At 42.5% G+C, this 13,870-nt stretch overlaps 1 protein-coding gene across 1 annotated transcript in view; it reads right to left on the bottom strand.

The window, feature by feature from the left end:
• The window catches only part of LOC145409678 (uncharacterized), a 631,921-nt gene that overhangs the window by 435,518 nt on the left and 182,533 nt on the right, over positions 1 to 13,870 (bottom strand). The window contains exon 7 of the mRNA XM_080280029.1: positions 7,050 to 7,181. Coding sequence (XP_080136155.1) covers positions 7,050 to 7,181 — 132 coding nt within the window. The remainder of the gene's footprint in view (positions 1 to 7,049; positions 7,182 to 13,870) is intronic.

Below are 13,870 nucleotides of genomic sequence, written 5' to 3'. Positions count from 1 at the left end.
TCAAATATTCTGCTTTTTCAAGCTTCCGTTCCAAAACCATAGATGGAACGGAATATTCCGGAAATTTGCGATTTTTCCCATATTTTTTCCATAACTCGTGACCTGAAGCCTATACACAGTTGCTACTAAATAGCTGTTTTTGCTACATACACACATGCTGCCTATGTTAGTCATAATGAAACACACAGAGCAGTCAGAACCCAAAAGTAATCCCTCTAATATCCGAACGCCCAATATCCGAACATCCCCACTAACCGGACATAATCCTCCTGGGATCCAATATTCCCAAAATGGGCCAAAAACCGCAAAAAATTTGAAAAAAATCTGACTTTTCTCCCTCCCATAATTTGAAATTCCCGCCTGGCGCCAAACAGCTGTTACACCATGGTCCCTTCACCCCTTCCTTCCTGGGAGGGGGTTGGTGATAGCCAATACCCTCTTCAGGCATAAAATGATCCACAGGTATACATGGCGAGTGATGCGAAGGGTGGGTGGTGAATTGAGTGAAAGGAAGGCAATGATTGATTATGTGTGTGTGGATGAAAGGATGCGAAGATGTATATTGGATGCAAGAGTTTATAGAGGTTGGGGGCGTGGACTTTCTGACCACTACTTGGTGATGGTCAGAGTTAAAGTTCAAGTAAGATGGAGGAATAGAAGAAGGGAAAGACGAGAGGAAGGAGTAGTTGCAAGGAGAGTGGAAAGGTTACAAGAGGATGAGAAAAAGGCAGAGTATAAGAGAGAAGTGGAGGAACGATTGGGCAAATATGAGTTGGAGCAGATGGGGGACGTGGAAGGTGTGTGTAGAATATTTACAGAAGAAATATGTGCAGCATGTGATGTGGTGTGTGGAAAGAAGAGAAGACGGAGGGGGGTGCAAGGAACAGCGTGGTGGACTGAAGGGGTGAAACGGGCTGTGGCACAAAAGAAGAAAGCATACAATGAATGGATGAGAAATAGGGACGTGGAAGAAGTTGAGAGGTGGAAGAGAGAGTTATATGTAGAAAGGAAGAGAGAGGTGAAAAGATTAGTAAGAGAGAGTAAGAAGAGAGTGGATGAGGAATTTGGAAGGAATTTGAGTGTAAAGTGGAGGGACTGTAAGAAAATGTTCTGGAAAGAGGTGAAAAGAGTAAGACAGGGTGGAAGTGAAGTTACCAGGGGAGTGAAAGATAAAAATGGTAGATTACTAGTGGAGAAGGGAGAAAAAGTGAGCAGATGGAGAGAACACTTTAAGGAATTGTTGAACGTGGAGGATGGAAGTAATGCAAGTATAAGTGGCTGGGGAATGGCTGGGAGAAGGAGGGAGGTGAGAAGACAGGAAGAAATCAGTAGGATAGAAGTTGTGGAAGCAATGAAGAAAGTTAAATCAGGGAAAGCCCCAGGAATTGATGGAGTGTGTGGTGAAATGTTGAAGCATGGGGGAGAGTTAGTAGTAGAATGGATGTGGAAGATGTGCAGATTGGCCTGGGAGGAAGGTAGAGTCCCGGAGGATTGGAAGTCAGGTATAATTATTCCCTTGTACAAAGGAAAAGGGGAAAAAGAAGTGTGTGGTAATCATAGGGGCATTTGTCTTCTTAGTATAATAGGAAAAGTGTATGGTAGGATACTTATTGACAGAGTTAGAGAAAGAACAGAGAAATTAGTTGGAGAAGAACAGGGAGGCTTTAGGAAGGGAAGAGGTTGTGTAGATCAGATATTCATTCTTAGATCTTTAGTGGAAAAGTTTCTAGAGAAGGGAAAGAAGTTGTATGTGGCTTTCATGGATTTGGAGAAAGCATATGACAGGGTGGATAGACTAGGATTGTGGAAAGTGTTAAGAATATATGGAATAGATGGGAAGTTGTTGAATGCTGTGAAGAGTATGTACGATGGTGCGAAGGCTGCCATGCGTGTGGATGGTGAACTAAGTGAATTTTTCTCTTTGAAAGTTGGGTTGAAACAGGGATGTGTCATGTCTCCATGGTTGTTCAATCTGTACATGGATGGGGTAATAAAAGAGGTACAAGGTAGGGTAGTGGATGTTGGAGTGGCCCTGGTGAGAGAGGATAGTGTTTGGAAACTCCCTGTACTGTTGTTTGCAGATGATACCGTGTTGTTGAGTGAAGACGAAGGGGAGCTGCAAGGCTTGGTGGATGAGTTTGAGAGAGTGTGTAGGAAACGGAATCTAAAGGTGAATGTAGGGAAGAGTAAAGTGATGGTCTTTGAGAGAGGTGAAGTCAGTGAATGTACAGCGAGGTTGGATGGTGAGGAATTGGAAAATGTGAGTACTTTTAAGTACTTGGGTAGTGTGATGAGTAAGGATGGAGGTTTGGAGGGTGAAGTGCTTGAAAGGGTACAGCAGGGAAGAAAGGTTGCTGGTTCTTTGAAAGCAGTGATAAGAAACAGGGAAGTGAGCATGGAAGTGAAAAAGTTACTACATGACAGTATTGTGATACCAACTCTAACGTACGGAAGTGAAGCGTGGACGTTGTTGGAAGGACACAAGTCAAGAGTGAGAGCCGTGGAAATGAGTTATTTAAGAGGAGCCTGTGGAGTCACATGGAGAGACAGGCTGACGAATGAGGATATAAAGGAGCGTTGTGGTGTTGATGTGGATGTGATAGGAAGCGTTATGAGGAACACACTGAGGTGGTTTGGCCATGTGGAGAGGATGGAGGGTGAAAGACTGACGAAGAGAGTGTATGTGAGTGAGGTGGAGGGGGAAAGAGGGAGGGGGAGGCCGAGGATGAGATGGAGAGATGGGGTGGAGAGGTATATGAGAGAGGGGGGTGTGAGTTGGGAGCAGGGGAGTGAAATGGCGGGGGACAGGGCGACGTGGAGGCGATTTGTTTGTGGCCACCCCAAACGGGATTGAGGCGTCTGGCAATAGATAGATAGATAGAAAAATTCGTTTGGTAATGAATTAGAATAATGCATTACCAAATGGATTTTTCACATGTATGAGGATACACAGGATGGAGATGGTGGATTGTTTGCTCTCTCTGATTAATCTGCTACCCTACATAGTGTGAAAATAATCAACATGGTGTTAGTTATAAGGAGAGTGATTACATGTATTTCCACTTGTATATATAATTAGTGAAGAATATATGCTAGCTTTACGAATTTGGTAATGAAAAGTTATATTTGACAATGAAAGTTGAGGAGATTGGTAATGTGGCTGTTGCGATCTGGCAACTCTGTTACCCCACCAACATCAACAGTCACAGCTTAACTCCGATGGAGAGCAGATACTCATAACAGTGCAAGCCACAGGTGCTTGTTGTTTGTGAATAAACAGTGAATAAACTGCAATACCTTGCCACTAGAACACACAGGAATTTACAGTGTTGTGCAGTGTTAAGAAATTAGAATTTAGAGTGCAGAGGATTAACTGTGGACTGCAAACTGGCGGTTCAAACCAGTCCAAGAGCAAGGGACTTGTAAGTACCCAGAATGTTTAATATTGTATAAACTCACCTCTAAAACCTTATTTTATGGTTCTTTTGCATTTATTTTAGTCTTTTATGTCCCTTATTGGTGTGATTTGGGTCTTAAATAGGTGCAATGCATGTCCAGAGGGAGTTGTATAGGTGTTTTTCAGAGTTAGGGTCCATAAGTACAAGTCCATAAGCTGGGGCCCAATATCCGGACAGGACCACTATCCGGACCTGCCTATGGCTCTATTGATCCGGATATTGGAGGGGTTACTGTACTGTAATAATAATAATAATACAGTAATAATAATAAATAAAACATTAAAAAACTCACCTCCAAATGGGGGGGATATGACTTGTTTGTAGAATTATGCCTGACACAGCCCCCCAAACATGTGTCAGGCGTGATGCTTCCCTATTCACTGTTTGACCCCATAGTCAGTCATAATCGTCTTCACTGGTATACCATGCTCAATTTTCAAGATTATTTCTAATTTCTGGACCAGAGAAAGCCTCACCCCTTCCGTTTTTTCCTGCATTTTAGGCATGGCGAACAATTGGTTTGCTTATTTTCTACAGAAAAGGCACAAAAAAGTTTGTAATGCCAAGGTAATCACGCACACTTAGAGAGAAGAGTTGAACTGTGCGGGGGTTGCTGGTAGACTGTGATGAGGTGAGTGGCCTCACCTGGCCTGGGACAAAGCAGCTTTTTGTCACAGCCTGTGACAAAGCCCAGCACCTCGTGATCAACAGGAAACGTTCCAGTGCATCACGATTTTTCCACAGTCACGGACAAACCAGCTTATTTCCGTTACGGAAAGTCGATGCCTTGTGACAGAATGGAAAACTTCCAGAATATTACGAAAACTTTATGGAAAAAAATTGTTCCATTTTTTCAAATTTCCGTTTTATCCAGCATTCGTTATATCAAGCTTTTACTCCGACCCTGTCTGTCCCCCCAGCTGCATTTCAGGTTGATTTTTCAACTTTCACCGAGGTAAATTTTGGTCTTATAAAGTTCAGGAACTTGAATTTACACACTTGGAAATGTATACTGGTAATTCACTCTCATATAACTAATGGTTAGAGCTTTATTGACCATCAAAAATAAAACAAAGTCACCCCTCACATAAGAATGAAAATGGAAAAATTTTGGAAAATACATTATCTTTGCCAAAAAAAAATTACAAAAATCACCCAAATCAATATGAATTAATGTGCCTAGGCATGAAATATGCTGAAGGAATGAGCAGTGAAAGTATAAAAAATGTTTATGGTGTGGAGTGTGGCTTGGAGAACGCCACGACACCATGAACAAAGGGGGAACAGGGAGGTGAAGGTAATACAGGGGGGGCTCTGGAGGGAGGGAATTGAGTGGTACGCAACTCACTACGGTCTAGAAGGGGTATGGGGGGCGGTTTGGGTGGGAAGCCACACTCAGGACAGAGCCCAGTGGGGCAGAGGGAGGTGGAAAGATGGCAGTGTGGGGAGACCCTCCCCCATCACGTCTAGGAGGACCAAGCAGGTCAGACACAGGCTAGGCTTCATATATATCAATAAAGAGATTGGGATACTTTGCGCCAGTTTTTGGCAGCTGGTGCACGATCAATTATGGTAGGACTCTATGTACCAAGGCCCGAACATATTGATAGAAGATCATAAGACTTTAGGCGTTAAGCCCACATCAAAGGTGGGCTCCATATCAGTACTATGCAAGTAATATCTACCATGTATTGTTCATTTGAACCTTTTTTGAAACTTTTGTTACCATGAACGTGGGAAACACACTGCTAGATGATTCACGTGATCTGCCGAATTATAGTTTCCCCCAAATGTCAAATGTAACCATCCCTGTGCATGTGCACTCAGTATTGATGGGTATGGTGTATGGTTATGGCGTTTGATGATTTTCGATGGAATGTTATCAAATAAAAATCACAAACTTTAAGGTATGTAAGACTTGTACGCAAAAATTAATACCTTCACCCTTAACTATTCATTCAAGGCAGTTTTTGAAGTGTTCAACCTCAACATGAAAGAGAAGAATCCTAGAATAGCAATCATCCAAAAGTGCAAAATATAATAATGTATTAACCCCTAAAGAGCGGCCACGGACAGCTGACCCCCCCCCCCCCGGGAGGTGGGGTTGGATCACGGTCTGAGTACCTGTAGGAAAATATTAGCCAAAAATCAGAGATTAACCCTAGAACATTATACTTGGTATGGCAGATAGTACTTACATTCAGCTTTCTCCAGAGACAGATGTTGAGCCTTCGTGGACTACCCAAGGACTTGTGGAGACTTGCAAAGTTGGGTAACAAAATCTTCACTTTCACACCTCCAGCAACCCGGTTTCCCCTCTACCACAGCCTCATTCTGTCACAGGAAACTTTATACTACAACGTACAGGTAGTTTGGAATCTGTATTTGTACAATAAGCACTGAAAATAAGGCTAAAATCAACGAAGCGTACGGCCGATATGCAGCGCGGCAGCGGTCTTCCCGTCACTCAACAAACATTTCCATTTTCACAACTAAAAACACGTATACTACATTATTTTCAATCATATTACTCCCCAAAAGATCACCGCGGCGCGCTTTTTATTCTGCCTTACGCCCATCACTTTATTCTCGTTCCTGTCGGCTGCTCGCACTGACTCGGAAGAGCTAGAACTCGCCATAATGTCACTTTGAAAGCCTGCAGTAAACTGACGCTAAACAGGGGCAAACCACGCGAAAAAAAGCTAGTGTGACAACTGGGGAAACAAGCGTTTCCTATTAGCATAAACTGCTTGTGAGAGGAGAGCGCAGATTTACAGTTCTGAGCAGTCAGAGCGCTGCCATATATCACAGCCAGGCTGGCCGGGCCGTGGGGGGGGGGGGACGCGATACTTGGCAACAACGGAGGTCAGTAGTACAAAGGTAAAGTATGCTAATTGTAGCTAAAGGGTGGTGGTACTGATAGACAATATCAGCTGGAATATCCTTGCCCGCGTTTATTCAAAATTAACACGAATTGCAAACGAGACGATCAACCGTTATGTCCTTTTTGGCGAGCGTCGCAAACGCAACGACCCGCGCTTCAGGGGTTAAAGTATCAAGGTTCTGAGCATGGCAGCAAAAGTCTACGGTAGTGTCATGCCATATTTCATAATTAGGTCAGTATTTTTTATGGAATATTATCAAAGAGAAATTACAAAACTTAAGGTATGAAGACCTGTCCAAAAAAAATTCATACACCCACCTTTAACTACAAATATATATTACTCATTTCAGGCAGTTTTCAAAGTGCTCAGCCTTAACACTAAAGAGAAGAATCCTACAATAGCAATTGCCCAAGAGTGCAGAATGTACTGTTAATCTATCCATCTACTGCTGCTACAGTACCTACTTATCTATCCATCTGGTTAGCTATATCATTAAATCCTCTAGTGTCCCATCTCAGAACCATAGGGGGACGAGGCTAAAGTAACTATCTTCTTTCAGACATTTAAGGTGATAACAACATCTGTACAACCCAGACTGGCATTAGCATATTATGTGAGCAATAAACCTCAACCAGCCCTTGGATGTAACACCTTAAGGACCACATCTGGCTGTGGCAACTTAACCCACTAAATCACAATATATTACCTTCTCCAGTTCCAGAAAGAGTGCCTTTAAGGTGTACAAATCATTAGGGCTAAAGTCTTCAGGAAGTGCTTGACTAGAGTCATTAGCAGCAACAGTTGATCCTTCACTAGCCTCCTGGAATTTCTTCATTACCTGAAATGGGTGTTGTAAAATCCTTGAGTATACATTATAACATTTAATTAAGGTGCAGCTTTTAGCAGAAGGCAAGGTGGGGGGGGGAAAAAAAAAAAAAAAAAAAAAAAAAAAAAAAAAAAAATCTATTTGTCATTCAATCTGCCTTTCTCTTATCACGGTGACTGAACACTTGTCCTCCATTGGCAATGTGAGCAACAAATACCTCTCAGATGTAAACTCTTACTGGCTTTAGATTACTAGAACACCAGGTGTCTAATTGGTTCCTCACTTACGATCAAATATAAAACTGCTTCCTGGGATTTAATACTGCACTTTCTCACTTAACATACTTTTATGTATAACATTTCCATTATAAAGCAGTTACTTAACATAGGAAGCTTTTCACACAACACTATTGCTCATTACTAACTGGTCAGGGAGTTCAGTGAAGAGTCCAGACTGCTACTACTTGCACTGGCATTTACTTCATGATATCAATTACTTCTTTGAAATTTATCTATCTATAGCCCAATGCCCTAATCCAGCAAAGGGTGGCTGCAGACAAAACGCCTCCAAGTCACTCTGTCACCCACCATTTGACAACCCTCCCCCCAACTCACTCCCCCCTCCCTTATATACCTCTCAACTCCATCCCTCCACCTCATCCTTGGTCTACCCCTCCCTCTCCCTCCCTCCACCTCATCCTTGGTCTACCCCTCCCTCTCCCTCCCTCCACCTCACCTACATACACCCTCTTAGTCAGTCTTTCATTCTCCATTCTCTCCACATGTCAAAACCACCTCAGTGTATTTCTCCTAATCTTCTCAAACACATCCACATCCACACCACAACGTTCCTTCACTTCTTCATTTGTCAACCTGTCCCTCCGTATCACTCCACATGCTCCTCTCAAGTAACTCATTTCCACTGCTCACACTCTTGAGTTGTTCCCCTCTTGCAATGTCCACGCCTCGCTTCCGTACATCAGGGTAGGGATCACAATCATGAAGTGACTTCTTAACTTCCATATTCACCTCCCTATTTCTCATCAATGCTTTCAGTGAACCAACAACCTTCCTTCCCTGCTGTACCCTTTCACGCACTTCATCCCCCAATGTTCCATCCTTACTCATCACACTACCCAAGTACTGGAATGCACTCACATTCTCCATATCCTCACCATCCAACCTCACTGTACATTCTGTGACTTCATTCCTCTCAAACACCATAACTTTACTCCTGTTTACATTAATTTTCAGATTCCTCTTCCTACACACTGTCCCAAATTCATTCACCATATCTTGCAACTCCCATTCATCTTCACTCAACAATACTGTATCATCAGCAAACAGCAACATCAGAATCTTCTAAATCTCACCCTCATTCATTAGAGCCACCCCCACATCCACTGCCCTACCTTGCACCTCCTTTACAACCCCATCCATGTATATATATTAAACGGCCATGGAGACATCACACAACCCTGTTTCAGTCTCACATTGAGATCAAAGAACTCACTCAGCTCACCATCCACTCGTACCGTAGCCATAGCTCCTTCGTACATACTCTTCACAGTACTTAACAATTTCCCCTCCACACCATGTATTAATACCATCCACATACCTTGCCTATCTATTCTGTCATAAGCTTTCTCCAACTCCATGAAGGCAGCATACACTTTCTTTCCCTTCTCTAGATACTTCTCCACTAAACATCTTAGAACAAGTATCTGATCTACACACCCTTTTCCCTTCCTAAATCCCCCTTGTTCTTCTCCAACTAGATACTCTGTCATATGCCTAACCCTATCAATTAGTATTCTACCATATATTTTTCCAGTCACACTAAGAAAGCAAAAACCCCTATGGTCACCACATACTTCTCTCTCCCCTTTTCCTTTGTATAAAGGAACAATTATACCTGATTTCCAGTCCTCTGGAACCCTACCCTCTTCCCAAGCCAATCTACACAACTTCAATATCCACTCCACAACAATCTCACCCCCATACTTCAACATTTCACCACACACTCTGTCAATTCCAGGGGCCTTTCACATCTTGATCTTCTTCACTGCTTCCACTACTTCCGCCCTCCTGATTTCTTCCTCCCTCCACTCATCTCTTCTTCTCCCAGCCATTCCCCAACTACTTATACTTGCACTGCCCTCACTCTCTATTTTCAACAAATCCTCAGTGCTCCTTCCATCTCCTCAATTTCTCTCTCTTCTCCACCAACAATCTATTATTCCTATCTTTCACTCTCCTACTATTTCCCCTTTCACACTGCCTTACTTTCTTTACCTCCTTCCAAAACAATTTCTTACTCTCTCTCCATTTCACACTCAGATTCCTCTCAAATTCTTCATCCACTTTTTTCTTACTCTCCTTCACCAGTCTCTTCACCTCCCTTCTGCTCACATATACCTCTCTTTTCTCTCTCATCTTCTACCCTACCTCTACTCACTAGCCATTCACTGTATGCCTTCTTCTTTTGTTCCACAGCTCGTTTCACCTCATCATTCCACCACGCTGTCCCTTGCACACCCTTGCATCTCCTCCTCACTCCTCAAACCACCTCGCACGTTGCGCCTATCTCTTCCATGAATATCTTACATATGTCTTCCACCCCTTCCATCTGCTCTAACACATACCTTCCCAATCTTTCTTCCATTATGCTCTAAGCCATTTTCTCACTATCTTGCAGGTTCTCCACTCTTCTCACAGGAGCTGTTTCCTCCTGTCTTCCCTTTTGTCTCTTCAACCATTTTCTTTGCAGCTTTACCTTGGCCATCACTAAGTGATGGTCTGAGACTCCATTCCCCCACCCTCTCCACACCCTTGCATCCAACACTTGTCTTCTCATTTGCTCATCTACACACACGTAGTCTATCATTGCCTTTCGTTCAACAAGTTCACCATCCATCCTCCTTTTAGTCTCCATGTATACTTGTGGATCATCTTATGCTGAAAGCAGGTGTTAGCTATTGCCAACCCCTTACCATCAAAAATGTCCACCAAAGCACTACCATTCCCATCTATTTCAGCTGGCACACCCCACTGACCTACCACTCCATCCACTTGTACATTCCTAACTTTGCCATTCATGTCTCCAATCAAAAGCACTCACTTGCTCCTCTCAAATTTGTCCATACATGCTTCTACACTCTCCCAAACCTCATCTTTCACTCTTGCCACTCAGTCCTCTGTCAGTGCATATGCACATTGTACACCTACTTTCATCCTCACCCATACAATCCTTGCACCCACTGTTCCATACTCTCTTATATTCTCCTTCCATTTCTTGCATATCACCAGACATACTCCCTCTCTTGCCCTCTCATTCTCATTAACTCCCGCACATATACCTAAACCATATTCCCACTCTCTCACTCTTTCACCTTTCCATTTAGTTTCAGTCAATCCACATATATCCACTTTTGCATCCTCAAGCATCTGAACAATCTCTCCTTCACTTCATCATTCACTCCTTTCATATTCCATTTCCCTCACTCTCAGAATGTCCTTTGTCCGTTCCTTAGTTGTCAACGTATGGTCTGTCCTGGTCCGAGGCGCTTTATTTGCTTGTTTAGTTAGTTCTTTTTACGGGGTGGGGCGCTAACCCACCACCAACCCTTTTAGTCGCCACGTTCGACAAACAGGGATACTGGGGGAGTATTCTCGAAAACCCCCCTACCCCCAGGGGGTAAATGCTTGTGGATTTTAACATTAAATATAATGCTAGCTCTGTGGCTACAGTGAAGAGTGGCTGGAAAAAGATCAGGGAGCTGTTGCCTCTCCTGACACTGAAAGAGCTCTTTCTCCACACTATGGGATCTTTGCAAGGTGTTAGGAGTGCAATGCTGTATGATAGTAAGACCTGCGCAGACAAGCAGAAGGAAATTCACAGGTTCAAACAAACAGAAATGACAGTGATTATGTGGATGTGCAGTGCATCCCTGAATGCATAACCGGGAGGGGAGAGGTGGGGAGGGCAGGTGGCGGCAGTTAAGTTTATGACAGAAGAGTTAAGAGGAAGGATGAGACTGGAGTGCACTGTTGTTGTGATAAAGAGAGGTATTCTGAGATGGTTTGGGCATGTGGAGAGGATGGGGGATGACAACTGGGCACAGAATGTGAAAAGTGTGAATGCTGGGGGTTGGGTTGAGAAAGGCAGACTGAAAAAGACCTGGTTTGAGGTCATATTGTGTGACCTCAGGGAGACAGGACTGACTAGGGAGGCTGCCAGAGATTGAGCAGCATCGACAGCCACCATTAAGTGACCAAGGCCGATGCATGCATGCATGTTGGAGCCTTTATAAATCATTTTGCTGCCAAGTTATACAAAAGTGCCTCATCTCTTCTGTATCTTGCTGAAAAGATGGCATTAGACCACAGGATAAGGGCAATTTCAGCCAGCAGTCCACTGTGTTTATGTTCAAATAAGCACATGACAACAACAACAACAACAATAACAACAAACAACAAGAGCAACATTCAATACATCATAAACCAAATCTCAAAATTAAATGGATTTTGTTATTTCTCCACAGCCCTAAATATCATTTTCTAATATCTGAGGCTGAGCCTCTGCAATTTGTCGGGACCCACTGGCCGACAATGGGGCGGATTTTCCAAGTTTTGAAAATAGATTTTTTTTCTTGGCAAAATGAAGAGGAACATCTGGCACACTTGGCAATGCAATTTTGGCTTCCTAGACCCACCCTGTGCTGTGCAATCTAGTGCAAAAAAGTGCGCCAATTTACGCAGATATCAGTGACATTTTTTTTTTTTATTCATTAATTCATCATCTAATCCAGTGTTGCCCCATGAGAAGCAAAGAAGCCTGGGACTAGGCCACTCATCCCTGAGTGTCATTATGTGCGCAATCAACCCCCACCCACCCCCTGGATATAAACCTGCACCGGCTCAATCTGATTGGAGTGCCTTAATTGCCCACTAAACCACCTGGTGCCACAATTTGGTTATATGGTTACCAACAAGCATAGTAAATGGTTTCCTGGTGTACAGGAAACCCTTTGGCTTGTCACTCAGTGTAGAGTCGACCCCCCCCCCCAAAAAAAAAAAATTCAATGTTGCTGAAATAGTTTGAAATGACTAGATATGTTTATTATGAACAAAATCAGTACATAATATGGTAGGTTTCATTAAAAAAAATAAAAAAGAAAGCACCATCATCATCTAATCAAATACGTATTATTTTTTCAATTTATTTTTATGTTTATTGTGTTTATGCAAGTATTGAGTTATTTCTGTGGTCTGGGTGGTTTAGTTTGTGTCCAGAAAGAGCCAAGAGGTGATATTTTTTTACTCTAACCAGATAAGGGTCCTCCTTTGCAAGAACAGGCCGAACCACAACGTCTAAAATTCGATACGACTCGTAATTAGTACCTAACATGAAGGAATTATTGTGAAGGGAATAGATGGTTTTACATCCATATATTCACAAGAAAACCTCATGTGTTGTTCAACTGCTTGTGCAAAGCAAGAAATATGTGAAATGAACAAATTCAGTACATAATATGAGTACTGTAATTATAAATAAAAATATCATAATTATGAATGTTTTCCCTCTTTTTTATGTTGATAATGTTTATTTCAGTATTTTTTTTTTTTTTAACAATGGGTGACCTACTTTGTGTGGAAAGAGAGAATAAGGATGCTATTTATAGTTTGTTTCAAGATGTTCAGTGCTCCTCTGTGCGTATGGGCCAAACCATCTCGACCAAAACTCAATATGGCCCGAGATTTGCATCTCGAACAAGGGAATTAGTGTTAAGTGAAGGGATGGTTTTACATCCATATATTCAACACAAGAACACCTCATATGTTGCTAAAATGTCTGAGCAAAACAAGAAATATGTAAAATGAGCAAATTCAGTACGTAGTACATTATGTACACTCACTCCAGAAAGGATCGGTGCACTGTGGGTCCCATGCCATCCGGAATTATTCGACCATGTGGCAATGACAGCCCGTTAATACCTGTATATACAGTATTATGACATTTACGGCCGTTCCCTACCCATTACGAATGATACAAGAGGTATCTGATATGGCAGTCATCTATCATCTGAGATGCCTGTGTGTGGGAGGACAGAACTGCAACTTCCAGTTTCCTTTGTTCTGTGTGTCACAATATTTAACACATTCTGCACAAATACTTTCTTCAGCAAGTGTACTTATAAATAAAAATATCATAAGTATGGAAGTCTCCCCTCTTTTTTTGTTTAAAAAATTTATTCCAGTATGGATTTTGTTTTTTTTTTGGGTGGCTTAGGAAGACAGGAGAGGTTACGAGAGGAGAAAGATAATGGGTGCAGCACTCTTTTTTCTTGACTTTCTTGCTTTCTTATTCTTACACTAACACTTGAGGGGAGCAAAGGACTGAAATTCACTCATGACTGATTCATGAGATGTACTCACTGTTTGAGTGGTTTAGAGGCTAGAGCAGGTCTGTGTCAACATATCCCAGACCTCCATTCCCTTCCCAAAAATTTTTGCAGTTTTCTACAAGTTGTGTTGCATCAATGCCAGCTGGAATGCTATGGTAAAATGTCATTCGACGCTGGTGGCCATGGAAGGGTTAAAGTGACTGTCACTCCTAATGTGAGTCTTAACCCACTACATCCAGGTGATGTCCTAAAAACTTTTAATTTACTCTTGCTGCCACTAGATTCCCCCCTCCCC

This window comes from Coenobita brevimanus, chromosome 82 (genome assembly GCF_032717465.1).
Source record: "Coenobita brevimanus isolate Jiangsu-jjx chromosome 82, ASM3271746v2, whole genome shotgun sequence".
NCBI classification, from domain to species: domain Eukaryota; kingdom Metazoa; phylum Arthropoda; class Malacostraca; order Decapoda; family Coenobitidae; genus Coenobita; species Coenobita brevimanus.
Note: the sequence above shows the minus strand (reverse complement) of the source record. Positions and strands in the feature narration are given on the sequence as shown.